Raw genomic sequence first — 26,227 nt, 5'->3', positions numbered from 1 at the left:
ACACAGGAGCCAGCATGGGATGAGTGGAGGCTGGAGCAGTGGTGTCAGGAGTGGGGTGAGGAGGAAACCTGTGGCTGCAGGAAGCCAGGGGCAAAGCCTGGGGACCCATCAGGTGCTTCACCAGCAGCTCCTCAGCCAGGCTTGACAAGGGACAGCAGTGGCCCAGCCACTCACTGTCCCAACAAAGTCTTTCCCTCCAAGATTGACTCCTGGGAACTGGGCACAAACTAGTAAAAAGGGATATAATTCCATGTATGTGTGTCCGTGACCTTGGACAGGGTCTGTAGAAGCAGGCATGCAGCCAGGGATGGCTGTGACCCTCCTGGCTCTGTGAAATCCTTATGGCTACGAGGGAGGAACATCACCCATGGGTCCTGAACAGACACTCCTGCCAGGATTCCCACTCTTGGTCCCATTGCTATGGATGCACCCGCTCCACTGATCATTAATAATTAATAATTAACCAACAGCTCCAGATGGAGGCAGTGCCAAAGGAGGCGGGCGAGCTGCCCATCCCTGCCCACGGAGTTTCAGGCAGGACACGGGCAGGGATGCAAGGAGGCCGAGGCAGGATGGACACCAAAGAGCCAGGAACAGGGCAGGCACGGGGAGTAACTTCTCAGGAATAAAAACGAGGAAGAGGTTGGAGATGCTTCCTCGGGAAGGAGCGGAATTAGAGGAAGGGCCCACGTGGCGTGTGATGCCCTGCAAGCCGGGGGACACGGGTGGGTGACCATCCCTGGGTGTCCCCAGCAAAGTTCTGCTCAGCCCATGGTGTGAAGGTGCCGAGCAGCTCTCGGGGTGCGGATGAAGCTTTTTGGAGGCTGTGTAAAGTTTGAGTTGGAGGAACGCTGGCCAGTTCCTCCCCCCGACCCTTCCCCGGGATCAGAACCCAAAAGCAGAGCCAAAGCACCCGGCTTTGTCACCCCATGGCGGGGACCGGGCTGTCCCCCTGCCCCGGGGCATCCTCAGGGACGGGGACACGGGGACCTGCACCGGGACAAGGCGGGGACCGCGCTGTCCCCCTGCCCCGGGGCATCCCCGAGCGCAGCGGACACGGGGACCTTCGCCCTGCCAGGTCCCGCTGTCACCTCCCGGAGCCCGCACCTCCCCCCGCCCATCACCCCGCAGCCAGGGCCGCCCCGGGCCCTTCACCTCCGCGGGGCCTCAGCGGTGGCCGCCCCGCGGGCCTCTCTCCCGCCCGGGCCCCGGCAGCCCCATTCCCGGGAGGCGTTCGGGGCCCAGCACGGGCCCGGCCCGGCCCGACCGCGGCGCCGGGAGGGGAAAAAAAACCCGAGCGGCAAAATGGCGACGGGCGGCGGGCGGAGCGGGGACCGGGGGGGTTGGAGGGGGGGGATCCCCTTCACGGCGGGCCCATGGCGGGAGGGGAGCGGCGGGGCCGGGCCGCAGCTCGGTGCTTACCTCGGCGGAGGCGGCGGAACGCGGTGCGGGGCGCGGAGAGCCGGGCCGGGCCGGGTCACCCCTCCCCGGCCGGCGAGGCGGTGCCGCCCGCCGCCCCCGGCTGCGGGCCGGGCCGTGCGGGGCTCCCCGGCGCGCCCACACCCGCGGCGGCACCGCGCTCCGCTGCCGCGCTCCCACCCGCCCCTCACCGCGGCTCATGCGCGCTCCCCGGACCGCCCCGCCCGGCCCGGCCCGCCCCGCGCTCCGCCGCCGCCACCGCCACTGCCGGCCCCGCCGATCTCGCGTGGTTCCGACGACGGGGCCGGAACCGGGACCGGCAGCGGACGGGGGAGGGAGGTGTCCCGGGAGGGAAGGCGGGAGCGGGCAGCGGATGGAGCCGGTGCGGGCAGGTGCGGGCAGGGCGGGGCCCGGCGGTTCCCCCGTCTGAGCCCCCAACCCCCGAGGGGCTGCGCTGCCGGTCCGGGGTGCGGGCAGCGGGTCCTGCCTCTGGTCCTGCCCTGGAGGATGTCCTGCCTCTTGTTACATCCTCCAGGGTGTCCTGCCTATTATCCTGCCCTCCAGGGCGCAAGAAGGGTGTCCTGCTCATCCAACCATCCATCCATCCATCAACCCATCCGTCCTTCCATCCATCCATCCATCCATCCATCCATCCATCCATCCATCATTTTATCCATCCATCCATCCACCCATCCATCCATCCATCATTTTATCCATCCATCCATCCATCCATCCATCCATCCATCCATCCATCCATCCATCATCCATCCATCATCCATCCATCCATCCATCCATCCATCATCCATCCATCCATCATCCATCCATCCATCCATCCATCCATCCATCCATCCATCCATCCATCCTTCTCTGCCCCCCGGGATGCAGGCAGCTCCAGGTCCCCTTGCAAAGCCATCCTGGCTCCTTGGGAGGAGGCCAGCACGATGCCCATGGGACACGCAGGTTTTCCCAGCTCCTGGCCTCAGGATGTCACCCTCGCAGAGCTGGTGGCACCCAGGGAGGTGCTGCAGGGCAGAGCCAGCCTTAGTTAAGGGGGCTGGGAATGTGCAGGCACACCGGGATCCAGCACGGCCACCGGAGCAGCCACAGCAACCCAGAAAACAGGGAGAAAAAAGACAAATTTTGCTCCATGAAGGCAAAACCCAGAGCAACCACCGCTCCCGGGGCCACCCTACAGCATCACCACGGTGGCACAGGCGGTGCTGCCAGGAATTGGGAGGCTCCGTGGCACAGCCAAGCAAAACAGAAGTGAAAAAATAAAAAAAAAAAAAAAAAGAAAAATCCCAACCCAAGTCGGGACTTTCCCTGTGGTTCCCCTCTTTGTCTCCATGGCCGGGGGAAAAAAAAAAAATCTTAATTAAATGTCTGCGGAGAGCAGGGAAAGCTTTGTGTAATTGCTAGGTATTATTATCGGCGGAGCGGAGGGTGCTCAGGGGGTGGGAGGGCCAGGCTCAGCCCACCTTCTTTGTAGAAAATGAGCCATATCCGAGGCGGCTCCGCTTCCCAGCCAACCATCGGGAGCTGCCAACCTGCAGCAGGCAGGGAAGCAGCTTCACCTGCCCGCAGGGACCAGGCAGCATCTTCAAAGTCTCCTCCTCTTTATCAGGATGCAAATGGTGCCCCGTGGCCTCTGCTCGTCCCTGCAGCAGCCCGATGGGCGACTCCTGTGTGGCTGCTGGTGCAGAAGTGACACTCTGATCATTTTCTGGATTAAAGCACAATTTTTCACCTAGAGGAGTGGGATGAGGATGAGAGGGAGGTTCTGGACAGCCCGGCTCCCCCAGTGGGGTTTGTACAGACGTTTGGAGAGCAGCTCGGCCACGGGCTGCTTGAAGTACAGAAACTCTGGAATAATGCAAGGTAACAGCAACCACAGCTGCTGCTTCCAGTCCTCGATGAGCAGAGGGGAGGGGGCTGAGGAATGGACTTGAAAGGAGCAGGAAATGTAGAACAGATGCTGAGGAGGGGTTTGTTTCACGTGTGGAGTTGTTCCCGTGTGGAAGAGCTGTGCTGGGAAGGGCAGGAGGAAGAGGAGGAGGAAGGGTGATGGGGGCAGAGGTGCTGCCTTTCTCCAGGTGCTGGTGGGCAACCACCACATCTCCTCATGCTCATCTTTGCAGGCTGGCATGGTGGTCATGGGTCCGGGTGTGCCAAGCCATGATTCCCTGGTGGTTTGGCCCCTGGGAATTCCCAACACACAGGAGGGAAGGAGACAGAGGAGAAACATCCCAGCACACTGCAGCTGGAGATGCTGGAGAAGGTGCTTGGCAGCAGGGATCATAGCACCAAGGAAGGGTTTGGATGGGAAGGGACCTTAAAGATATCCATCCCAACTTCCCTGCCATGGGCAGGGACACTTCCCACCAGCCCAGGTTGCTCCAAGCCCCATCCAGCCTGGCCTGGAATGCTGCCAGGGATGGGGCAGCCACAGCTTCCCTGGGATGAAGCGTTCCAAGCCACCGAGCATGTAAATGACATTGACACAGAGCCCAGGGAGAGAGGAGGGAGCAGAAAGAGATGAGATAGCAAGGATCAGATAAATCTTGGGGTGCAGATGCTCTTAGCAGGCTTTCTGCAGAGCCTGATTCCTTTGCCTGCTCCTCCACATCCCAGCCCAGGCAGAGCAGAGGGCAGGGAATGCAGGCAGCAGTGCAGCCAGGGGAAACTGGAGTGTATTAAGGCAATTTTTTGGCTGGCAGCCCAAGCCCCCTGCCCCACCATGAGCAGGACTGAAACAGGGTGACCCAGTGGGGTGTCACGCAGGACAAGCCCACGGACCAGGCTCCACATATCCCCTGGAGACAGCATTTGCCTCAGGTACCCCCAGTGAGGGTCAGCTTTGGCTTGTAAAGACACCTGGGCAAGAGTTAAAAACACCAGAAAGGAGCAAAAAAACCTTCTAGCAGGAAAGACAGGTCATAATTTGATTTTCTGGATGCAGATCCTTCCAGGAGGTGATGGGATCATTTTGGACTGTGGGTAACCCATCCCTGAATCCCAGACTGTGCCCCCAGCCCAGATTAGGGCTGGTTGATAGGGGAACTTACACAGTGAATATCTTTACAACAGCTATTAACCCAGAGGGCTCCAGCAGCTCCTTTCAAACCATTCACACGATTAGAATGAAATGGGTGGGGAGTTTGCAGAGGCTTTTCCAGACACTGCTGGCCCTGGAGGCACCCAGAAAACTCCTGATAAATGCTGTGTGCATGGAGCTGAGCCGGGCCAGCAGCAGCATTTTCAGCGGGGTGGTGGTGGGATGTTCAGTACAAGGGACTGGAGGCACTGGGAGGAACTGGGAGGCAGATTTCGGCCAGTGTTTGCTGAGCTTTGTGCAGAGACAGGGGAGGCAAAGGGCACGACGGGGATGCACAGATCCAGACCTGGTCCTAACCTGTCTCCCAGGGCTTTTTCCCAGGATAAAGGATGGCAGCGGGGTCCGGAGCCTACAGCCACGCTCAGCAGCTGCTCCATCCCCTCTTTTCCTCCCAGTGGGAGGGACAAAGCCCCTCGGACCGGCTCGGCATTCCCGTAGCCTCAGGACTGGCTGTGCCGTGGTTCCTTTGGCTGGAGCAAAGCGATCCCAAAACAAAGAGGGAACGGCTGATGGGTTGTTGAGCAGCAGCAGCCGGGTCAGCCCCATCCCCATCCCCATTCCCATTCCCATCCCCATCCTCATCCCCATCCCTCCTCCACGGCTCAGGGCCTCCGATTGGAAACCGGAGCCGGCGATGACTGTGCGAGCCGTGAATTATGCTGATGGATTTATTTGTTATTATTTCTTTTATATTTTTTCTTTCTTTTTTCTTTCTTTTTCTTTCTTTTTTTTTTTTTTTTTTTTAATTATTTTCTCCCTCCTTCTCCCCTGTGCTTGAATGCCCTCAGCAACTCTAAGCAAAAAAAAGGGAAAAAAAAAAAAAAAAAAAAGCGAGAGAAAATCCTACCAGATTTAATTTTAGATATGGCGAGAAAGCAAAATGGCTGCAAAGAGGGGAGCTTAACAGAGAGGAAACAACGCTCCAGAGAGAGAGATGAAGCTCCCAGCAGCCCTGAGGCTGCAAATTATGATTATTTATAAACAGGGGTCGTGTCAGGACCGGGGGCATCTCCCGCGGGGTGCCAGCCCCAGCCGAGGGGGTCAGGTCCCTCGGGGGGCAGTGAGAGATGGAGGAGCAGAGGGCAGGGGGACAGCGGGCTTGGTGACAAAGCTGTGTGGCTGTAACCCCCCCCTGTCCCTCTGGTTTGTAAGAAATGTATCCTCTGAAAGAAATTTGCCTCTGATGGGAGGCAAAGTGGCTCCTTTCGGTTTGCGGGTCTGAAAGTTCTTCCTGGAGCCTCCTGGGAGTGACCTGTGCAAAAAATAATAAAAAAAAAAGCAGCTTGGAAATGCTGGGTCCAAACCAAGCTGAAACTTTCCCTTCCCTAAAAAGGCTCAGCTGAAACGCTGCGAAGATTCCGACACATTTCTACGGGGATTTTGTTGTTTTGTTTTTGTTTGTTTGGTTTTGCTTGTGTTTGGTTTTTTGTTTTGTTTTTGGTTGGTTGGGGTTTTTTTGTTTGGTTTTTTTGTTCGGGTGGTTGTTTTTTTTTTTTTTATTTTATTTTTCTTCCATCAAAGCTACTTGTGCATCCAGGCTGAGGAACAGCTCTGGTTAACCCAAACGATATTAATTTCAGGATAAATTCTTTATCTCGGCCCAGGGCTGAGCTTCAAGCTGTCACTGCTGCTCTGAGTGTCTGGGACCTGCTCCAGCCCTGCCTGCAAGCACTGGCACTGCCCGGGTGACAGTCCCAGCACCCTGCCCTCTCCATCCTTCCCTGATCCACATCACACCCGCTGGAACTGGGAATGTTTTAGGCTCCAGGAGCTGAGAGTGAGGGCTCGGAAGTGAAAGAAGCAACACAGGGGGGGCAAAAAATGGAATGAAGCAAATTATCCCTGCTCTGATACTTTCTAATTAAGGGAACTGTCACCCTTATTAAAAGGCCATTAATTCATTGTCATAAGTCACAATCAGGGCACAAGTACCAAAAATGAACCATCAGGACCATCAGGACCTGAGCAGCATCCCCTCCTTCCCGTGCCTCAGGCACCAGCACTGCAGGGGAGCCAAACCCCGAGGCTGTGGGGCTGCTCACAGCTTTTCGGGATCTCTGCCTGTCTCTCCCTGTCACCCCGGGGCTTTGGGAAGCCACCAGCTCTGCAGCCATGCTCAGCTGGGGCTGGCAGGGATGAGCCCGCCCATCCATCCATCCATCCATCCATCCATCCCCTCCTGCATCCCTGAGCTCTGCCTTGAGGGGTCCAAATGAATTTGTAGTGCAAAGGATGCGGTGATTCCTCATCAGACACCAGCTCTGGGGGGAATCCAACACCCCCAAAGTGGTGTTGAGGTGTCCCCAGCCCTGTGTCCCTCTTAAGGACAGTTTTTCTCCCCCCCCCGCATGGCCTCCAGGGGCCAGCCAGCTCCACAGCCTCTCATTATGCATTCTGCATGAGGGCCCTTGCCTCAGCTTAATTAACAAGGTAAGAAAGAACCGGACCTTTGAGGAAATCTTAATTATATTATCCATCTCACCCTGAGTGTCACCCGATCCATCCCAACACTCTCCTCGAGTCCATTAGCAATGAATCAGAATTGATTAGCCCGGAGTGCAGCTGGGGCAGGAAGGCTCCGTGCTGAGATCCCTGCGTGTCCCCAAGCCCTGTCTGCTCCTCCAGCACCCAGGATGAGGAGCAGGGCTCTGGGATGAGGCAGCAGGAAGTTTCTCAGTGCTGGGATGTGGCTGCTGGAGCATCCCAGGAGCAGCTGTTTCCCTCTGCCCCTTCCCAAGGGATGCTCTGGGTTGTACCCACACCGTGCAGCCCTGCCCTACCCCATTCCCTGCTCTGCTTGTGTGACCCCCACACCTCCCACCAGCACCCGTGATCTCTCTTTTCCCCCTGCCTGCCATCCTGCTGTGATACCCACAGTTTTCCAGTGCAAGGAATTCCCTAGGGAGCTGCCTGAGAGCACCCAAAAGGCGATGATGGTTTTAATCCCCTCACCAGGATGATGTGAGGACAGGTTGGACCCTGTGTCACCAGCTCAGGCTGGGGGTGAGGGTGCTGACAGGCACTGCTGTCCCTCTCTGCTCAGCAAAAAGTGTCCCCAGGGCAGCTGGGGAAGTCACAGCCTGTGCTCAGAGCTGAGCAGGGAGTTCAGCACCGGAGGAACAGAGATGGTTTCCTCAATCAGAGATGCAATCAGCAGCGTTTCAGAGCTGGAGGTGGCTGTATCATCAAACCAGGCTCACTAATTACTTGGACAAATTAGGCACGTGGTTTCTGTGTGCAATAAAGCCTTGGCTTTATTTTGATTTTCCTGCCGGAAAAGCTTGCTGGGATCTGCACACTGCCTCTTCCACTGCAGAGGGGTTGCTGGATTGCTCCTTTTTAACAGGAAAAGATCCTGCCTGTTATTTCAGATGTCCTGCTTGCTGCAGAAATTCCCCATGAGCCTCATCCTCTCCCGTAGCTGCCTGTCCCATCACCCTACATCCTCCTGCCTGCTCCATGACATCCATTCACACTTGCTGGTGTTTTCTGGTGGTTTTCATTGTTGCCTGGTTTTCATATCCCATGAATCTGCCCCCAATTCATTCTCAGGTGCTGGTAGTTTTAGGGCAATGTCAGAAATACCACTGGCAGAGAAGTGCTGGACAAATCTCAGGTGTTTTTCTTCCTCAGCAAGAGCTGAGAGGTGACTGAGCTGTCCCTAAGTCTAGAGAGGGACCTCAGAACCCTTTTCCCTCCAGTGCCTTTTCAGGGGGGTCAGGGGCAGCCCCAGCCCTGCTCCTTCCACCCCAGCCACGTTTCAAAGCAAAATCACCCCAACTGGGAGCCAGAGCCTGGAGGAGCCATTTCTCCCCAGCAAACCTCAGCAGCTCCAGAGAGCAGCTCAGCATCTCCCTCTAACGATGTGCATCACCCACAGCTGCTGGTGGCTCTTGGGGACACTGCCAGCTCCCCAGGCACCCTGAGTCCCCTTGTGCCCCTGGTACCACTCCTGGTACTCCCCCCCAACCCCCCCCAGCACCCTCCACCACCAGCATCCACCATTGGGGAGGTTCTGGTGGGTCCCCTGTTTCCTGGGGAGGTGCTGGTCCCTGGGGATTTGGGGCTGTCAGCATCTCCTGAGCATCTCCGGGAAGGGACAGAGGGACTAAACCTGTGTTTGAGCAGGGCCAGGCATGGGAAGAGTCACAAGAGCAGCAAATTAAAATAACAGTCTCTTGGTTTATTACCAGCAGAGGAGCAGGTAGGGGGGTGGCCACGGTGACCTGACTCTGCACCCCTGACAGCTCCAGTGTCCCCAGTGGCCTCCAGCCCTGTCCTTGTCACCAAAGGGGGAATATGGGGGGGTGACAGCATCCACCCTGCCCCCAGATCCTCCATTTTACACATCATTCTGTCTTACCTGCCCACACGAGTGGTCTGGGGCTGCAGCCAGGGGGGCTCTGGGGGTGGTTACAGCAGATGTAGCTGAGCTTGGGAGCACAGGGAGGGAGCACGACTGGACCAGGGGGAACCCAGCACCCCAGGGACCCCCACCCACACCCCCAGCAGCACCCCCAGCATCCCTGGCTGCTCCCATCCAGCCCCACCCCAGCTGCCCCATCCGCCTGCAGACGAGGAGGGATGAAGGATGAGCTTCTGGCACAGCATCCTCCAGGCCACAGCGTGTCCACCTTGCCTTTGCTCCTGGATTTTCCATCTCCAATGACTCAGCTCCCTTTTTAAGTCACCAAGGGGAGCTGGTGGCTTTGAATTTTTTTCTAGCTGGTCAGGTCATCTTGCTGCTGATAAGATTACCTCCTAGGATGCTGGAAGAGAGCCCAGGCTGGAGAGGAAGCTCAAGCTCCCTAAATAATCTCTGAGGCACGGGCAGGAGCCACCAGGTGTTGGGATGTCACCCATGGGCACAAGGCTTCACTGTCCTGTGCCTGGCAGGAATAACAGCACTCGGTTTATCCACAATCCCAAGCCCTGGGTGTTCACCATCTCCTCTTTTCCATCTCTTTCCCAGGCTCGGGTGGGCAAAATTCCTCTGTCCCAGTGGCAGTTTTACTGATTTTCCTCTAGCCAAGAGCCACGTCTGCTGGAGGAAAACTCCCATGTCTGCACGGGAATGTATTCATGAAAAAGAGAGAGAAAGAAGAAGGAGGAGAGAAGCCCCGGTGTGGCTGGGAAGCTGTCTCTGTTTCTTTGTATTCCAGGCGTGGGGTTCAGACCTCGTATCAGTGGTGCACAGCCCATCCCAGAGGTGCTTGGTTCACAGTGTTGGTGCAATCTGCCAAACAGACGGATCAGCTAGGAGACATTTCCAAAAGAAGCTGGAACAAGGCAGGAGAGGAAGCAATAAACAGCTTGCAGGGTGGCACGTTCCAGCTCACCCCCTGCCAGCCCGGGACAATCCCATCCTTTCCCTGCAAAATGCCACCAATGGATTTTGTGCTGTCAGCTGCAGCCTCACCCTGGGCACCAAGCCCCATGCACTGCACCCCATCCCCCTGCAACAAAACCCAGCCCTCTGCACAAAAACCTGTGCTCCCCATCCCATCCCTGTGCTCCCCATCCCATCCCTGTGCTCCCCATCCCATTCCTGTGCACCCCATCCCTGTGCTCCCCATCCCATCCCTGTGCACCCCATCCCATTCCTGTGCACCCCATCCCTGTGCTCCCCATCCCATTCCTGTGCTCCCCATCCCATTCCTGCACACCAGACCCCATCCCTGTGCACCACAGCCTGTCCCTGCACTTCAAAACCTGTGCAGCACCCCATCCCTGTGCAACACCCCATCCCTGTGCACCCCATCCCGTCCTCCACGTCCCACCCCAGCCCCACGGGCTGCCTTTCCCCACCTCTGGCATCTGCCCTGCCAGTGCCCCGCGGCTCCCACCCACTGCAGGAGGGCTCTGTGGCACGTCCCCTCCCTGCTTTTCCTCCCACCAACCCTACCTTGGCTGAGCAGCTGCAGGTTCCGGACCTCCTCTCGCACCTGGAGCTGCAGGACCTGCTGCAGGACCTCCTGGCGCTGCGCCTCGGGAGCGATGCCCATGCGCTGCAGCTTCTCCCCGTTCAGCCGCAGCAGCGCCCGGCCTGCCAACAGGAGGTGGGGTGGCATTCAACGGGGAGCCCACCTTCAGGTGGGGACAGGGAGGGGGGAAAGGGAAGAAGCCCTTAAAACGCTCTTGCATCCCCCCTGGAGCCGGGGGAACGGAGGAGCCCGGGGGATGGAGGAGCCCGGGGGATGGAGGAGCTCGGCGGGTGGCCCCGCTTTGGAAGAGCACTTTGGGGTGTCAGGTTGAGGTCCCCAGGCTGAGGACGGGTCCCGGTTTCAGCCATCACGCAACCCAGCCCCGCAGGCAGGAGCTTTCCATTTCTCCGCTCCACCTCCCGCATCAGGAGATGTTTTTTCACCCAGGACGGTCCCGGTCCCGGGGAAGCGGGGTTACCCATCAAAACACATTAACGTCCCTGCCGCCCTCCCCGCAGAACCACTCTCCTCCAGGCCGGGGGCTATTAGGCGAGGGATTTACAAGCAGCTTTTGTCCTTGTTTCCCAGCGCACACATTTGCTAATGCTGCCTTTGTCTCCCGTGCGAGGGCTGGCTGAGCTCTTCCATTAGGGTTTCGCATCCCTCCCGGGCAGCTCCGGTTCTCCCGTCCCTGCTCCTTTCTCCTGGCCCTGGCAGAGCTCTGCCCGGACACGCAGATGTCACGGTTCGACACGGTGCTCAGACCCAGAGGTGAAAGCCACTGTCCCCAGGGGCAGCGGGCAGGCAGAGGGTCCTGGAGGTGAGGTACCCTCCAGGGCTTGGCTGGGAGCTGGAGTCAGACCAGGACAAAGATATTTGCTCCTTGGACTCCAGCTGAGCAGAGAATTTCCCTCTTCTGCAAAAATCTTCAGGATTTAAAAAAGCCCAAACATTACACAAATGGTATTAGATATTAATCTAGGTGAGGAGTAGAGTTTTTCCCTTCTCAGAAACCCCAGTCTCCCCTGGGTAATCGAGGTGTGTTATAAAGAACCTTCAGCCTGCCCTGGAGCTCACCCCAGATGCCTTCTCAGGGCAGCATCTCCCCTGGGACAGAAACAAGGACAACATCTGGCTTCCCAACCATCAGCCTCCAAACTGCTCTTCCCCAGGAGCACATGCTAATGGCAATTAGTACCAGCAGTTAATTGGGGGAGGGGGGGGTGTTCACTGTACCTGTGATGGCATGGTGGGAGAACACCTCGACGTAGATGAGATAGTTATGGGGACAGTGCTTCTTCAGCCATTTGCACACATCCTGCTGGGTCCAGAGCACCACGGGCTTGGCCAGGCTGCCCAGCGTGGGGCTGGTGTGGTAGATGCCATAGTGGTCACAAGCACGGCCCTGTGGGGAGCAGGAGGGGAGGGGGTCAGCATCCCCCCCTTACCGGGCACAGAAGGGACCTCACTGGCAATTGGCAGGAGGCATGGAGCCAGTGAGGTCCTGGGAGCACTGGGGCAAAGCCATTCCCACCCAAAAACTGTCCCATGCAAAGCCACCCCCACCAGAAGTCCCCAAGGAGGCAGCCAGCAGGTTCCCTGGAGCAGGAGGGACCCTCCCTTTCTCTCTGGCTCATCCTCCTTCACCCTTGAGGTGAGGTCCTGCCACCTCATGGGGGTCTAAAGCCACCTCTGAAGGGCACAGCCCTTTCTTGGGGTGCTGGTGACACCCAGGATGGACACCTTCACAAACCCTCAGCACCCTGGCTGCCACTATCCACCTGCCACTGCCCAGCATCCTGGTGGCAGGATGGGACCAGGACCTTCTCCCCGGTGGATCCTCAAGGCTGGCTGGGAAATGGGAGTGGGAGATGTGTATCCACAAGATAACACTGCCCACAGCAGGAGGGGAACAGGTTGGCAGTGTCCCCCCTGGCACTGTCCTCACCATGTCTAGGCCATGGCAGAACCTGGGGAAAGGTCGGCAGCTCCTGGCCCGCAGTGTGACCTCTGGGTGTGAATATTGGCTAATTAAGCATGCCTAATAGAGGAGCGGAGATAATTAGTGTGACAAGGACTCCAGACACCCCGCCGCCACTGGAAGGAATGACACATCCCTGAGAGATGCTGGAGAGGATGCGGCAGAGGGCAGCAGGGTCCAGGAGATCCCCCCAAGGAGCCTGGACAGCCTGGCAGGAACTGCTCCTGAGCCCAGGGAAGCGTTTGGGCTTGAAAAGGGACATTTCTAAGGTGGAAAGTGACATTTCCAGAACTGGGGACATTCCAGCATGAGGGAAGAAGGCAAAAGTGGGAGGCCAGGAATCAATAACCAAGGAATCCGTCTCCAAAGTAGATGGGAAATGCGATGGACGAGGAGCACGATTCGGCTTCCCAACCAAACCCTCACCTCTGGGGGGACCCCGTCAGCTGCCCAGCCCCAGGACACATCCTGGGAGCCCCCGACCCTCAGGAGCATCCCCATCCCGCACCATTCCCTCGTCTCCTTCCCACCCGAGCTTCTCACTTCCCAGCGAGCTTCCCACTGCTCTGATCTCCTCAGCAGGAGGGAAGAGGTGAGGAACAATCTGCAATTCCCACCCACCAGCCACAGCCCCACACCATGGGGCTCAGCACCCCTAACTCCCCACAGTTCGGGGTGCAGCATCCCGCAGGGGTGAGTCCCCGAGCGAGCCCCCACGCTCCCGGGTGGGTAGGGGAGGTGGAACGGATCACGGGACCGGTTTTCCAGCCGGCTGAGCTGCGCTGTCTCTCTGATAAACTCTCAGCCGTGAACATCGAGTGCCGGCTCTGAGGAGGGCTGGGAGGAAGGAGGAGGTGGCTGGGGGCGGGGGGACCCGGGGGCCTGGGGGCTGGGAGCCATCCCTGCGAGCTGCGGGGAGCCCCTCACATCACCTCCCTCCCCCTGGGCGTCTTTTTGCTTGCTTAAAGTAAAAATCAAAGCTTTTTTCTACCCCAGATCCCTCTGAGAGGCAAAGTAGAGGAAGATGATGGAGAGACATGAAGAAGGGACCTGGAGCAGCTGGTGTGTCCCTGTGCAGGCACCTCTATCCCCATGCTTTTGGCAGAGGTGCGAGAGGAAAGGGGACACCAAGGTGGCCGAGGGGGTGACAGGGATGAGGGGCATCACACCGTGACAGTGGGGCTGTACCCTGTGGGGACACTGCTCCTCTCTGGGACTGGGCCAGCCAGGCCCACTGGATGCCAAAGCATCTTCATGGACAGTTTGGTTCTCCCCCAGTTTCTTCCCAGTGGATTAGGGAGCAGGGAGAGCCTCACGCTGGGAAGCTGCTCCCTCCCACCCCGTGCAGGGGCAGGGCAGCAGGCAAAGGGCTGGAAAAACCCAGCTTATTAGTGCAATGAAGCTCAGAATTTTAGGATGTCAGTGTCCCAGACCTGGCTAAGGGACACAGTCGAGCACTGTGAGCCTTTAGAAGGAATTTGGTTCTGGCCCATTGACTGAAAAATTGTGTAAAGCCCCCGTGCCAGGTGTGTGGTGCACAGAGCACAGCCCCCAGCTGGATGATAATAATTAAATATATCTATTTTTAGATATTAATAGTTTATATAGTATATATTTTAGATTACATCTTATTTATGTTATATATTTTGTTTATTATATAGTTATATATAGTACGTGTAGTATATCTCATTAAACGCCCAACATTCCCAAGGGGCTTTTCAGCAAATCTGAAGTCCTGAGGCTGCAGAGGCAGAGGAGGAACCGGTGGGGTGTGTGGGGGGGTGGAGATGAGGCCCTGTGCTCCCCTTGGCAGCCGCGGGGGGTACCTGGCAGCCCTCGGTGCCCGGCTGCCGCAGGAGTTTGACGGTGCGGCCGCCGTCGGGGCGCTGGCTCCGGCCGTCGTGCCAGGTGAGGCTGCTGCCCGGGTTCCTCTGCAGGCGGTAGCTGAGGTTCTCGGCAGACACCGTGTGCTCCAGGAGGCTGCGGCAGAAGCTGAAGTGAGCGGCGGCGGCTGCGGGAGGGAAGGAAGGTGAGAGATGGTCACGGTGCCCCCCGCTTCGGCACCCAAAAAAACCCCCCTGCTGCTTCTGCACCACGGGACCTGCTGTAATCTCCCTCCCCCCTCGCTGCTGGAATTTCTCTTCATGTTGCCAAGGAGAAAACCCATCAGCTCAGGAAGCCGTGCTGATCAGCTGCTTGCCCATTTGAAGCCCTCACCAGTGGTTGTCACCTCCTTATCACCCCAACTCTCCCGGGATGGGGCCAAGGAGAAAAGCCACTTTCCACGGGCCATTAAACTGCCCCGGCTGAGGGATGAGGAGCAGATAAAAGAGAGTCCTTTTCTCCTTTTCTGGTGGAGAAAAGGACACAGGTTGGTCCCACAGCCCACGGGTCCTTGTGGGCAGCTGCTGCCACACAAACCTGTGCACCCAAGCCACACAGCCCACCACTGGTGACCCTCCAAGAGACATTTCCCCACGACAAGTGGGGTTTGTTCCTCACCACTGCTGTTTGAATAAGCTGGGGGTATTGGGGTCGCATTGAGGATGCAAATCTCTCCTTTGGAGGGGAGGCTGAAGGGACCCAGCTGCTGTGGGAGGGGGTCAAGTGGGAAGCAGGGGCTCAGGGACTCATCTGCTCTGGATAAAACCCAAAGGCTTTAAGCAGAGCTGATCCTCAGATATAACGAGGGGAGCACCCCAAGCTCACCTGCTCCCCCCTCCCCATAACAGCCGAGAGAGTCAGGGACCACCAAAAGCAGAGCAGTGCCCAAAGGAGATCCAGCTCCAGGGATAACCCCCCCTGGGAGAGAGGGAGGGATGGAGAAACCCTGCTGTGACTTATTTGCATCATTAGTTGGGTTTGAAGAGGGAAGAGGTTTCCAAGAGCTCTCTCCAGCACCCCTCGGTGTGAGAGGAGGCAAACTGACCAAAAGAAGTTAAAATGGAACAGGAAATATTTGTTGATGTGTCCGTGTGTCCCAGGTTAGCCAGACCACAGCACACTGCCTTGCCCCTAAAAGACATCCAGCCACAAACATTGATGTGGGGAAACTGAGGCAGGAGACCTGATGAGCAGCTGGGGAAGTGAGGGGTTTTATGGACAACAGGCTGAAGGGAGATCGGTGGAGAAGCAGGACTGCTCTCTGTGCCTCTCTCAGGGAATGGAGATGTCTCTGGTGGCTTCCTACCCCCTCAGACACCCCGGACTTGGTGGGTGAGGACAGCAGTGGACAGCTGAGGACACCCAAGATGCCTCCAGCACCCTGAGCACCCACAGCCATGCTGGGCTGCCCCCGAACTGAAACCAGCCTGTCCTGCTGAGTGTGGAGGACAGATATGGACCTGGCAGGTTCGGAGGGGCTTGTGCCAGAGCTGTGACCTTCGGCTGTGCCGGGGCTTTCCCCAAAGCTGCAGAAAGGCTCAGCCAGGGAGCACCATCAGGACATACACCCCCAGGGGCTATCGAGCACCTGCCACCAGCAGCAGGATGTGGACATCTCCAGTCCCCAGCAAACACGGCTGGAGGCGAGAGCAGATGGGAGAGAGGGGGAAAAAGATAAAGGGAAAAAAACCCAAGAAACCAAGCCGAGGAGAAAGGCAGCGCTGGGAGCAGCGGTGGCATCGCTCTGTCTGGGGACAAGGAACTGCTGCCCTGGAGCCCAGAGCCCCCGGCAGCTCCTTCTCAGCCTCCTGCTCCCCCAGCCCACGGGTCCCAACTTTCCCATCACTCGCCAGGGCTGAGGGCAGGGGGTGCTGAGCCAGGGAAGGTTTCGGAGCAAGGGAAGGAAGGGAACGGAGGAAAGACAGCAGCGCCTGGGCTGGCTGCAGGCAGGGACACGGGGGTGGCCTCTTACACGGGCTCCCTCCTTCCCGTCCCCTGCTCAGGAGCAGCCACAGCAACCCCACGAGGAGCTCCCAGCTCCATCCCCTCCCAGCCACCTCCTGCTGAGCCCGAGGCTCTGCTCGCCAGACGGGGGATGCATATACAGCCCCCCATGTCCCCCCAAGCCCTGCTTGGCCCCGCAGCCCCCCGGCCCTGCCCTGCAGCCCACCCCTCACCTGGCTCGGGTGGTCCCTGCGAGCTGCGGATGGTGGAGACGCAGCAGAGGGAGGGTCGGCCCTGCTGCATCTCGGCGGGAGGAGGAGGAGGAGGAGGAAGAGGAGGAGGGATGCGCACGAACGCTCGCCAGCACCGGCTGTCACCAGCGCGGCTCCATCCCTGCCTCCCCTCATACCTCGTCCACACCTGACTGATTCCCCCGATCTCCTCCCTCCCGACGCCCAGAAACCGGAGCTGCACGTTCCGGCACCGGGCACCCCCCATCCAGGCTCAGATGGGGATGGGGGGGATGAATTACACCCTCTCCCCGCTGCCCTGTGGGCGTTTGATCCAGTGGAGATGCTCCCTCCGTGCTTTCCCCCCCGTGCTCCCGCCTAATCCCACGGCGGGGACAGCTGGCACTGGGATGGACTGGGAGGCTGGGGGGCTGCCGGGGGGGTAAGGAGGGGGATGTCAGAACCACCAGGCATCAAAGATCCATCAGGCGTTACAGAATCACAGAATCGTTTTGGTTCCAAAGGAACCTTTCAGATTAGTGCCCCCGGGGCTGAGCGGAGCCGTGGCAGCACGGGGGGCACGGGGGATTCGGGGTGTTTGTGATGCAGGAGGGGAAAAAAATAAAGAGCATCCTTTCTGGCAGGGGCTGTGGGGCTCAGCAGAATCTGCTCCTGCACCCGGACAGAGCCGGGGTGGCTGTGGCTACATTTGGGGGTGGGCAGAGGGGGGGGGGTGAGCAAACGCGTGGGGAACAGCACCTGGGAATGGGGCTGTGGGAGCCTTCGGGCCATCTGATCCTGAGCTGGAGCAGAGAAGGGAGAGCTTGGCTCTAATCCCCAAATGGCCACTGTGTCCCTGATTTTTGGAGTCCCCAGGAGCCATTCCCTGCTCCTGGTGGCTCCTCTGTTTGCCCTGTGGGGTGGGTTGGGGATTGCCACCAGCTCGGGTGCTCTCAGTGGGGTTTTGACCCATTTTGGGCTCGTGTCCAGCCACACAGGATGGGTGGAAGGGTGGCCAGGGTCCGGGTCACCTCAGTGGGACTGGTGCCTACCTGCTGCAGGTGGTGGGACAGGGTCTGTGGCAGGGACAGACGATGGTCCTCTCCCTCCTCCCCCCATCACCCAGCTCCTGCTTTTCCCTCTCCAGTTTTCTGGTTGGTGAAACGTGAGCACTGGAGAGGCTCAGAGCAGGAGAAATCGCTGCTGGGGAGAGATACTGGGAACCTCCTGGGGACAGGGACCTGGGGGCAGGACGTGGCAACTCGCAGTGATGAAAACACCCCCAGGTTGGTCCTGAGATGGGTACGGGCTGGTGGCTGCCAGTAAAACTGTCTGTGAGATGGTTTTCTGCCGTGCTCACATCTCCCTCGCCTGGGTGTCCCCCAGACCTGCCCTCCCGCTGGGGATATGTCTGGAGGCAGCTGCTGCGGGGGCCAGGCAGGCTTCCCGAGGTCAGCCAGGCTTCCTGGGATTAATGTCAGGCCCTGGGAGAAGCTTGGAACAAGATTCGCGGGGAACAAAAATCCCTTTTGTCACTTTGTTCAGCTCTGGGAATGCCATTCAGCACCAAACGAGGGGAGAGATTTGCCGACAGTCGGAAGGGGGGGTGGCAGGAAGCTGGCGGTCACCCTTCGTGTCCCTCCAGGAGGGTGACAGGAGGACAAGACCGGAGCTCTCCAGGGACACCTAAGATGGGGAATGAATCCGCTGGGATCCCGGAGCTGCTTTGCCAGGGACTCATCTCACTTTTAGCAGCATCTGTATGAGCCACGAGCCTGGCGGCCACTGCCACTGCCCTGGTCCCCTCTGTCCCTTCCACTCTGGTGCAGGGCAGAGCTGCTGCTTGTGCTGGCAGAGCCCCCCGAGACAGTGATGCTCTGAGGGACCCCCCAAACACGTGTCAGCCTTGAACCCACATCCAGGGGATGTCCTTATGGAGCACACCCTGCCCTGAGCCATTTCCTAGGACCTGCTGGCCCTGAGGAGGACAAGCCCATGCTCAGAGGGGACTGACAGAGGTGCTTGTCCCAGGCCCTGGCTGCAAGAAGCATCAACCCAGAGTTTCCCCTGGAATTCTCTGCTGGCAGAGGTGGGATGAGAACCCCACACAGGAATGGAGCTCAGGCTGGTGTCTGCTCCCCTCTGGTGCTGCCCCAGGAAGGAGAAGGAAAGGAAACAAAAGGCAAATGTCCTTTTCATCCCCCCTAAGCTGTGCATCAGGGAGCATGTGTGGGTGCTGCCTGCATGGAGAAACCCTGGGACACAGCCACTGGGGGGACCGGGAGGGTCTTTGTGTGGGGGGTTGTGTGTGTGCTCCTGAGCCCCCCGTGGGCACTGCCAGGAGGTCCCTGAACACCCCAAAACAAAGAATCTCTGTAGGGTTGGGCACTGAAGAGAGAGTGGGGTGAGGGCAACACGCAGGACCTCGGGGGGCTCTGAGCTGGGGGTCCCCTGGCAGGGAGTGTGTGTGGGAGCCCACGGGCACAGACACCCCTGCCTGCAGCGAGCCCCTTTCCACCTCGACACACTCCTCCCGGGGGTCCTGCCCGGCTCCAGCACCCCCAACACCTGCACCCCAAATTTCCCCGTCCATTTCACCCGTACCCCAGAACACCGGAGATGGGGCATGGGGACAGCCCCTTCCCGCGGTGCCGAGGGCAGCAAAGAGGGATGTGGAGGGCCAGCCCCCCGAGATGGAGGGGGCAGCACCGGGGGGGATGGAGGGAAGACCCCCGAGATGGAAGGGGAACCCCCCCAAGGACGTGCCCGCCACGTTTAGGGGCTGGGGGAGGCGGGTCCCGCCGTGCACCTGAACCCGCCCCGCCCGTACCCGGTACCTTCCATGTCCTTGGGCTGCCCGCAGCTCATCCTCCGCCCGGCGGGGCCGCGTTCCGGCGGGGACGAAGCCCCTCTGCCCCCAACGCCGCCGCCGGCACCGGGAGCTCCGGGCCGGCCCCGCCCCGGTATCGGCGCCGGGGGCGGTACCGCTCTCCGCCACCTCCGGGCGCTCCGCCCGCTGCCCGCCCCGTGCTGCTTCTCCTTTCGCCCAGGATGCTCCGAGCATCCCCCAGGAGTCCTGCTTAGAGGATGTGGGAATCATCCCCCGATCCCTGCCCGGAGGATGAGAGCATCATCCCCGGGTTTGTCCGGACAATGAGGGAATAATCCCCCTTTCCCTGCCTGGGAGAGGTGGGCATCATCCCTCCATCCCTGCCTGGGAGAGGTGGGCATCATCCCCCCATCCCTGCCTGGGAGAGGTGGGCATCATCCCTCCATCCCTGCCTGAAGGATGCAGGCAGAGCTCCCAGATTCCTGCCTGGAGGATGAGGGCACGATCCCCGGGTTTGCCCGGACAATGAGGGCATCATGCCCTGTTCCTTGTCTGGAAAAGTGGGCATCATCTGTCCCTCCCTGCCTGGAGGATGCAGGCAGCATTCCTGGATTCCTGCCCGGAGGATGTGGGCATCATTCCCCGATCCCTGCCTGGACACTGCTCAGCATCCTCCCCTGATTTCCCCACGGGCTGCCGGGTATCAGCCCCCCGGATCCCTGCCGGAGGCTGCCAAGCAGCATTCCCCACTCATCCCGGCACAGAGACCACCAGGAAGAGCCCCCAGATCCTTTCCCTGTCAGGAGGGACAGGTCCTGGGGACACCAGGCACCCTGCACAGTTTGTTCCTCGTGTTTGCAGCAGGCACAGAGCAGAAAACAACTCCTGCTTGTTCCCTTCTCCCCAGATTTCCCTTCTCCCCCCACCCCAAGACCTTCAGCTCCCTGGATGGGTGCTGGTGGGCTGGGTGAAGGAGATGGTGACACCAGGGTGCTTCTAACCCCCGGGGGTGCTGTGTTGGGCACCCAGCAAACCTGGCTGGAGCAGGATGAGAAGGCCTGGAGCAGAACAGTGTCACCAGTGTCACCTCCCCGGGGTGACAACCCTGGGAGTATTTCTGGTGGCTCCTGCCTTCAGCTGCCACAGCCAGGGGCTGTCATTGCCAGCCTGGGGGGCTGCAGGGAGCTGGCTGTGCACCCAGACTTTATCTGGGATGGGAGGGAACACCTCTGGGTGACCAGGGTGAGGGTAAGTGGGTGCCAGTGTCCTGATGCTTCACCTTTAGAGTTGTTCCCCACCATGGAGCTGCCACAGCACTCACCAGCACCATCACCTTTGTGTCAAGATGAGAACAACCCAGGCTTGTGGGATGGACCCACTCCTCCCCCTGCTACTGCAAGAGAGTGATCTGGGCAGTGCTGCCCATTGCAGGCATCTGACTCCATCAAATAAAGAAAGCACACATCTCCATTACTCTGAAATTCCCACTTCTCCCCCCAGTCTCTGTCTACAGATGGAGCTTCCAAGCCATGGCACAAATCTTCCAAGAGAAATCTGGCTAAGGGGGGGCCCTGGCAGGAAAAGGCTGATGCTGCTTGGAAAACGTGTGCAGATGACACCAAGCTGTTATCACAAATAAGTGCTGCACTGCTCCAGCCTTTGCTTCCCCTGCTTTTTCTAGCAGCAATTGCATTGCTCCAGGAAAGGTTTGATGTGGCCAGGGGAAGGAATTTGCTCCCTCCTCATCACCTGCAAACAGGCCCAGTGCCAGCCCAGCCTCCCAGTGATGCTCTGCTGGGCTCTGGATGTGCAGGGAAGCCCCAGCTGCTCCTCCATCTTTAATTCCAGGGGATTTTCAGAGAGCACCAAGCCTTGGGGTCACCTGGAGAAGTCCCAGGGGATGGATGATGTGTCCCTGAGCACCCACATTCCTGCTTCACACTCTGGTTGTCCTCAGCCTCTACAGCATCCAGCATCATTCCTGGGTTTTTGACTCCATCCCTCCCAAGCTGGGGTATTAACCATGCCCAGCAAATACATCTTGGATTTTGGTCTGTCCTCGGGCCTTCTAATGCCTGGTGAAGGGTTTTCTGCAGTTAAACAGGAGTTAAATAAGAGGGGGGCAGATCCTGAGCATATAACCCAAACCCAGGACACAACTGGGGAACCTCAACCCCCCAGTTAGGGACCAATTTACCCCATGGGGTGGTGGGGAGGAAAGGAGCAAACCTGAGGACATCATCCCCAGCAAGCCCTGGAGCTCCAGATTCCCCCTCCACATCCATATGGATTTGGGGTGGGGACAGCACCAATGTCACCCTGTCCCTCCCCTCCACCGAGGAGGGTGTGAGGAAGGGATGATTCAGCACCTTCCTTTGGCTGAGAAGAAAGGAAGTCATTAAACCCCAGCTCCCCTCCCGCCCAGCCCTGCGAGGATGAGAGGCAGAGGCTGAGAAGCCTCCAGACGGAAGTTATTTGTCTAAAAGAGAAAAGTGGATAATTTCTCTCTTGCTTTGCTTGTCTGCTCCTTAATGAAAACCATTCATCAGCAGGAACAGGCAGCAGGCAGGGAGGGGGGAGGCACTGCTCCTTCCATCGGTGGCCAGGCAGGTGGCATTCGGTGGCCTTGGGATGTGCCACCCCCTCGAGATGTCACCTGTGCAATGTCGTCCCCCCCCCTCAGCATCCCTGGGCTGGCAGCTGCTATTGGAGACCCCCCTCACCAGTCAGACACCACAGAGGGGTTTTCCCAGTCCCCCCCTTCTCCCCCTCCTGCATTTTTGTTTTTAAAAGTCTTTTTTTGGGGGGGCACTTGCAAGGAGACTGAACTTGGTGGCCTTGGGATGTGCCACCCCCCTCGGGATGTCACCTGTGTAATGTCCCCCTCCTCAGCATCCCTGGGCTGGCAGCTGCTATTGGAGACCCCCTTCACCAGTACCAAACTGGTGCCAGACACCACAGAGAGGTTTTCCCAGTGCCCCCCTTCTCCCCCTCCCACATTTTTGTGTTTAAAATGTTGTTTTTTGAGGCACTTGCAAGGAAACTGAATTCAGTGGCCTTGGGACATGCCACCCCCCTCGGGATGTCACCTGGGCAATGTGTGTCCCCCCCCAGCATCCCTGGGCTGGCAGCTGCTATTGGACATCCCCTCACCAGTCAGACACCACAGAGAGGTTTTCCCAGTCCCTCCCTTTCCCTCCCCGGATTCTTGTGTTTAAAATGGGTTTGTTTGGGGGTTTTTTTGAGGCACTTGCAAGGAGACTGAATTTGGTGGCTCTGGGACATGCCACCCCCCCCAGCATCCCTGGGCTGGCAGCTGCTATTGACACCCCCCTCACCAGTACCAAACTGGTGCCAAACACCACAGAGGGGTTTTCCCAGTCCCCCTTCCCCTCCCCGCATTTTTATGTTTAAAATGGGTTTTTTGGTTTGTTTTTTTTTTTTTTTGAGGCACTTGCAAGGAGACTGAACTTGGTGGCCTTGGGACGTGCCACCCCCCTTGGGATGTCACCTGTGCAATGTCCCCCTCCTCAGCATCCCTGGGCTGGCAGCTGCTATTGGAGACCCCCTTTACCAGTACCAAACTGGTACCAGACACCACAGAGAGGTTTTCCCAGTGCCCCCCTTCTCCCCCTCCCACATTTTTGTGTTTAAAAGGGTTTTTTTTTTGAGGCACTTGCAAGGAGACTGAATTTGGTGGCTCTGGGACATGCCACCCCCCCCCAGCATCCCTGGGCTGGCAGCTGCTATTGGAGACCCCCCTCACCAGTACCAAACTGGTGCCAAACACCACAGAGGGGTTTTCCCAGTCCCTCCCTTTCCCTCCCTGGATTCTTGTGTTTGAAATGGGTTTGTTTGGGGTTTTTTTTGAGGCACTTGCAAGGAGACTGAATTCAGTGGCCTTGGGACATGCCACCCCCCCCAGCATCCCTGGGCTGGCAGCTGCTATTGACACCCCCTTCACCAGTACCAAACTGGTGCCAGACACCACAGAGGGGTTTTCCCAGTCCCTCCCTTCCCTGCATTTTTGTGTTTAAAAGGTTTGAGGTCTTTAGGCACTTGCAAGGAGACTGCACTCGGTGGCCTTGGGACGTGCCTCAGCTCTCACAGCACACAGCCTTTTTTTTTCTATTTTTTTTTTCTTTTAATATTGTTTCCTTGAAACAAAGCTGTGAATTTGCAACTTAACTCAAGGAGAGGGCACAGGCAGTGCCACCAGCCACGAGCCAGGCAGCAGCAGTCGTGTTTCTCCTCTTCAAAATCAGCCCAGAGCAGGAAGACAAACGTGGAAGCAGTAGTTTAATTTTTTCCTGTAAGAAAATAACAATAATAATAATAATAATAATAATAACACTAAATGATAACACTAAATGATAACAACACCACTAAATAATAAAAACAATAAATAATAATAATAATAATAATATATATATTAAGAAGCTGCTCCATGCTCGTGGATCCTTTGTGAGCTGGGGAGGTTTTGCTGGCCCTGCTGTAGCTCAACCAGAGCCACCAGTGCAACCCTGGGACCTGTGGACCCTGTTTTCAGGCTTTTTGTCTCTTTCAGCTCAACTTGATGAAATTGCTACCAGTATTTTTCTTTTTTTTTTAAATTTTTTAAAAATTTTCTTATTTATTTTTTCTCCTTGTTTTTTTTTTTTTTTTTCCCACACATTACCATGTCATCGAGGCCAAACTAATTTCACCCCTCCCTGAAGCCTGAGCAGGTCAGACATTGCTGTTCTCACCAGAGATAAAACCTCAGGCATCACCATCCCCCCCGTACTGCAGCTGGAATCTGAGTGCCCAAAATGGGCCAAAAAAACCCCCCACAACCCCCCCTATCACATCAGACACAGCTGACACTGCACCCCAGAGGGAGTCCCAGGCTCTGCCCCCTGCTCCTGCAGCAGCTCATGGAATCATAGAATGGGCTGGGTTGGAAGGGACCTCAGAGCTCATCAAGTCCAACCCTTGATCCACTCCCCCCGTGGTTCCCAGCCCATGGCACTCAGTGCCACATCCAGGCTCTTTGGAAAGATCTCCAGACACGGAGAATCCACTCCTTCCCTGGGCAGCCCATTCCAATGCCTGATCACCCTCTCCAGAAAGAAATTCTTTCTCATCTCCAACCTAAACCTCCCCTGGCACAACTTGAGACCCTGCCCTCTTGTCTTGCTGAGAGTTGCCTGGGAAAAGAGCCCAACCCCCCCTGGCTCCAACCTCCTTTCAGGGAGTTGTAGAGAGTGATGAGGTCTCCCCTGAGCCTCCTCTTCTCCAGCCTCAACACCCCCAGCTCCCTCAGCCCTTCCTCACAGCAATTCTGCTGGATCCCTTCACAGCCTCCTTGCTCTTCTCTGGACCTGCTCCAGCACCTCAAGCTCCTTCCTGAGCTGAGGGGCCCAGAACTGGACACAGGACTCAAGCTGTGGCCTCCCCAGGGCTGAGCACAGGGGCAATATTAGGTTGGAGATGAGAAAGAATTTCTTTCTGGAGAGGGTGATCAGGCATTGGAATGGGCTGCCCAGGGAAGGAGTGGATTCTCCGTGTCTGGAGATCTTTCCAAAGAGCCTGGATGTGGCACTGAGTGCCATGGGCTGGGAACCACGGGGGGAGTGGATCAAGGGTTGGACTTGATGAGCTCTGAGGTCCCTTCCAACCCAGCCCATTCTGTGATCCTCAGGGCTGCTCCTTATGGCTGCCCAGGACTAATTAACATTTCAGGGACTAATTAACATTTCAGGCAGGATATTTACCTCATGCTCAGCTGGTTTCTCTAAGCAGGACACCCTGGCTGCAGAGGGCTTCAGGGGCACAGGGTGATAATCAAGTGAGAAGTCTCCCAAGGTGTTAATTGAGCAGCTGAAGCCATCAGGGATGAGGAACGAGCCCCCAGTGCTGTCTTCCTGGCTCTTCACCCCCAGGTTTTGTTCCCATCCGTGGGCAGGGATTCATCCCACAGCCAGCAAGAATCCTCCGGGTGTTGGAGCAGGGGCAGAGCAGAACCTCACCTGGGATATAAATGAAAGCCAGACTGGTTGGGACAGCACTATCTGCCCCTTCTCCTCCTCAGCTGTTCCTCCTCCTCCTCATCATCCCCACCATCTTCATCCCCTTCACCTGCATCCCCATCATCATCATCCCCATCTCCTTGATCCCCATCATCATCACCCCCACTATCTTCATCCCCATCATCATCCCCATCACCCCAACCCCTTCCTCCCCATCATCATCACCCCACACATCTTCATCCCCTTCACCTGCATCTCCACCACCATCATCATCATCATCACTCCCATCTCCTTGATCCCCATCATCACCCCATCTTCATACCCATCATCATCCTCATCACCTGCATCTCCATCACCCCCAACACCTTCATCCCCATCATCATCACCCCACACCTCTGCATCCCCTTCACCTGCATCTCCATCATCATCATCATCATCATCATCATCATCATCATCACCCCCATCTCATTGATCCCCACAGCATCCCCAGTACCTGCATCTCCATCACCCCCATCTTCATCCCCATCACCTGCATCCCAACCACCCTCATTATCCCCCTCATTATCCCCCTCATTATCCCCTCATCCTCATCACTCCCGTTGCCCCATCACCTTCATCCCCATCCATCTCCATCATCCCCATCACCCCCGCTGCAGACAGACCCCATCCTCGCTGGTGCTGCCGCTGCCGCTGCCTCTCCCCTCCTCTGCCCCTTCCTTGCCCTTCCCAATCACCTCACTAATTACCGCAGTAATTAACACCTCCTCTTCTCTCCCTCACGGGACGCTCTGCGCATGCGCGCACCGCTCACCCCTGCCCTTCAGACCTCCGCGGCGCCAGGGGGCGTTTTGCTCTCTCCTCAGGACCGGAAGTGCCGCCTGGCCCCTCC

At 57.8% G+C, this 26,227-nt stretch overlaps 3 protein-coding genes and 1 long non-coding RNA gene across 7 annotated transcripts in view; 1 reads left to right on the top strand and 3 right to left on the bottom strand.

The window, feature by feature from the left end:
- Positions 1-1,567, bottom strand: part of ZNF512B (zinc finger protein 512B) — a 28,090-nt gene extending 26,523 nt beyond the window's left edge. For 3 of the 4 annotated variants that reach the window (XM_030462787.1, XM_030462789.1, XM_030462790.1), the window contains exon 1: positions 1,423-1,567. The gene's annotated coding sequence lies outside the window, so the exon portion shown is untranslated. Of the gene's footprint in view, positions 1-464; positions 960-1,422 lie in introns of those variants that run through there. The other variant, XM_030462788.1, reaches the window with a different exon arrangement.
- Positions 808-3,301, top strand: LOC115599462 (basic proline-rich protein-like). Its single transcript, XM_030463360.1, has 2 exons — positions 808-1,801; positions 3,171-3,301. Exons 1-2 carry the CDS (start codon positions 808-810, stop codon positions 3,299-3,301), a joined length of 1,125 nt encoding a protein of 374 aa, XP_030319220.1.
- Positions 3,302-9,717: 6,416 nt separating this feature from the next.
- On the bottom strand, positions 9,718-16,674 carry SAMD10 (sterile alpha motif domain containing 10). Its single transcript, XM_030463359.1, is given in 6 exon segments — positions 9,718-9,770; positions 10,440-10,580; positions 11,695-11,863; positions 14,266-14,456; positions 16,501-16,629; positions 16,632-16,674. Coding segments are annotated over 6 exon segments (726 nt in total).
- A 6,782-nt stretch (positions 16,675-23,456) lies between these two features.
- Positions 23,457-25,338, bottom strand: LOC103532084. Its single transcript, XR_542146.2, has 2 exons — positions 25,084-25,338; positions 23,457-23,637 (listed from the first exon to the last, which is right to left on the bottom strand). It is a non-coding gene; the product is annotated as an uncharacterized LOC103532084 (long non-coding RNA).
- Positions 25,339-26,227: the final 889 nt, after the last annotated feature.

Source organism: Calypte anna, chromosome 20, assembly GCF_003957555.1.
Source record: "Calypte anna isolate BGI_N300 chromosome 20, bCalAnn1_v1.p, whole genome shotgun sequence".
Lineage (NCBI taxonomy): Eukaryota > Metazoa > Chordata > Aves > Apodiformes > Trochilidae > Calypte > Calypte anna.
The sequence above is the reverse complement of the archived record's forward strand: the minus strand, read 5'-3'. Positions and strand labels throughout refer to the sequence as shown.

What these genes read in the sequence shown, in the direction of transcription:
- LOC115599462 (XM_030463360.1), top strand. Translation starts at nt 808, where the DNA reads ATGAAGCTTTTTGGAGGCTGTGTAAAGTTTGAGTTGGAGGAACGCTGG. An exon ending in GCGGGCAGCGGATGGAGCCG is followed by an intron (nt 1,802 to 3,170) that starts GTGCGGGCAGGT and finishes TTTTTCACCTAG; the next exon opens with AGGAGTGGGATGAGGATGAG.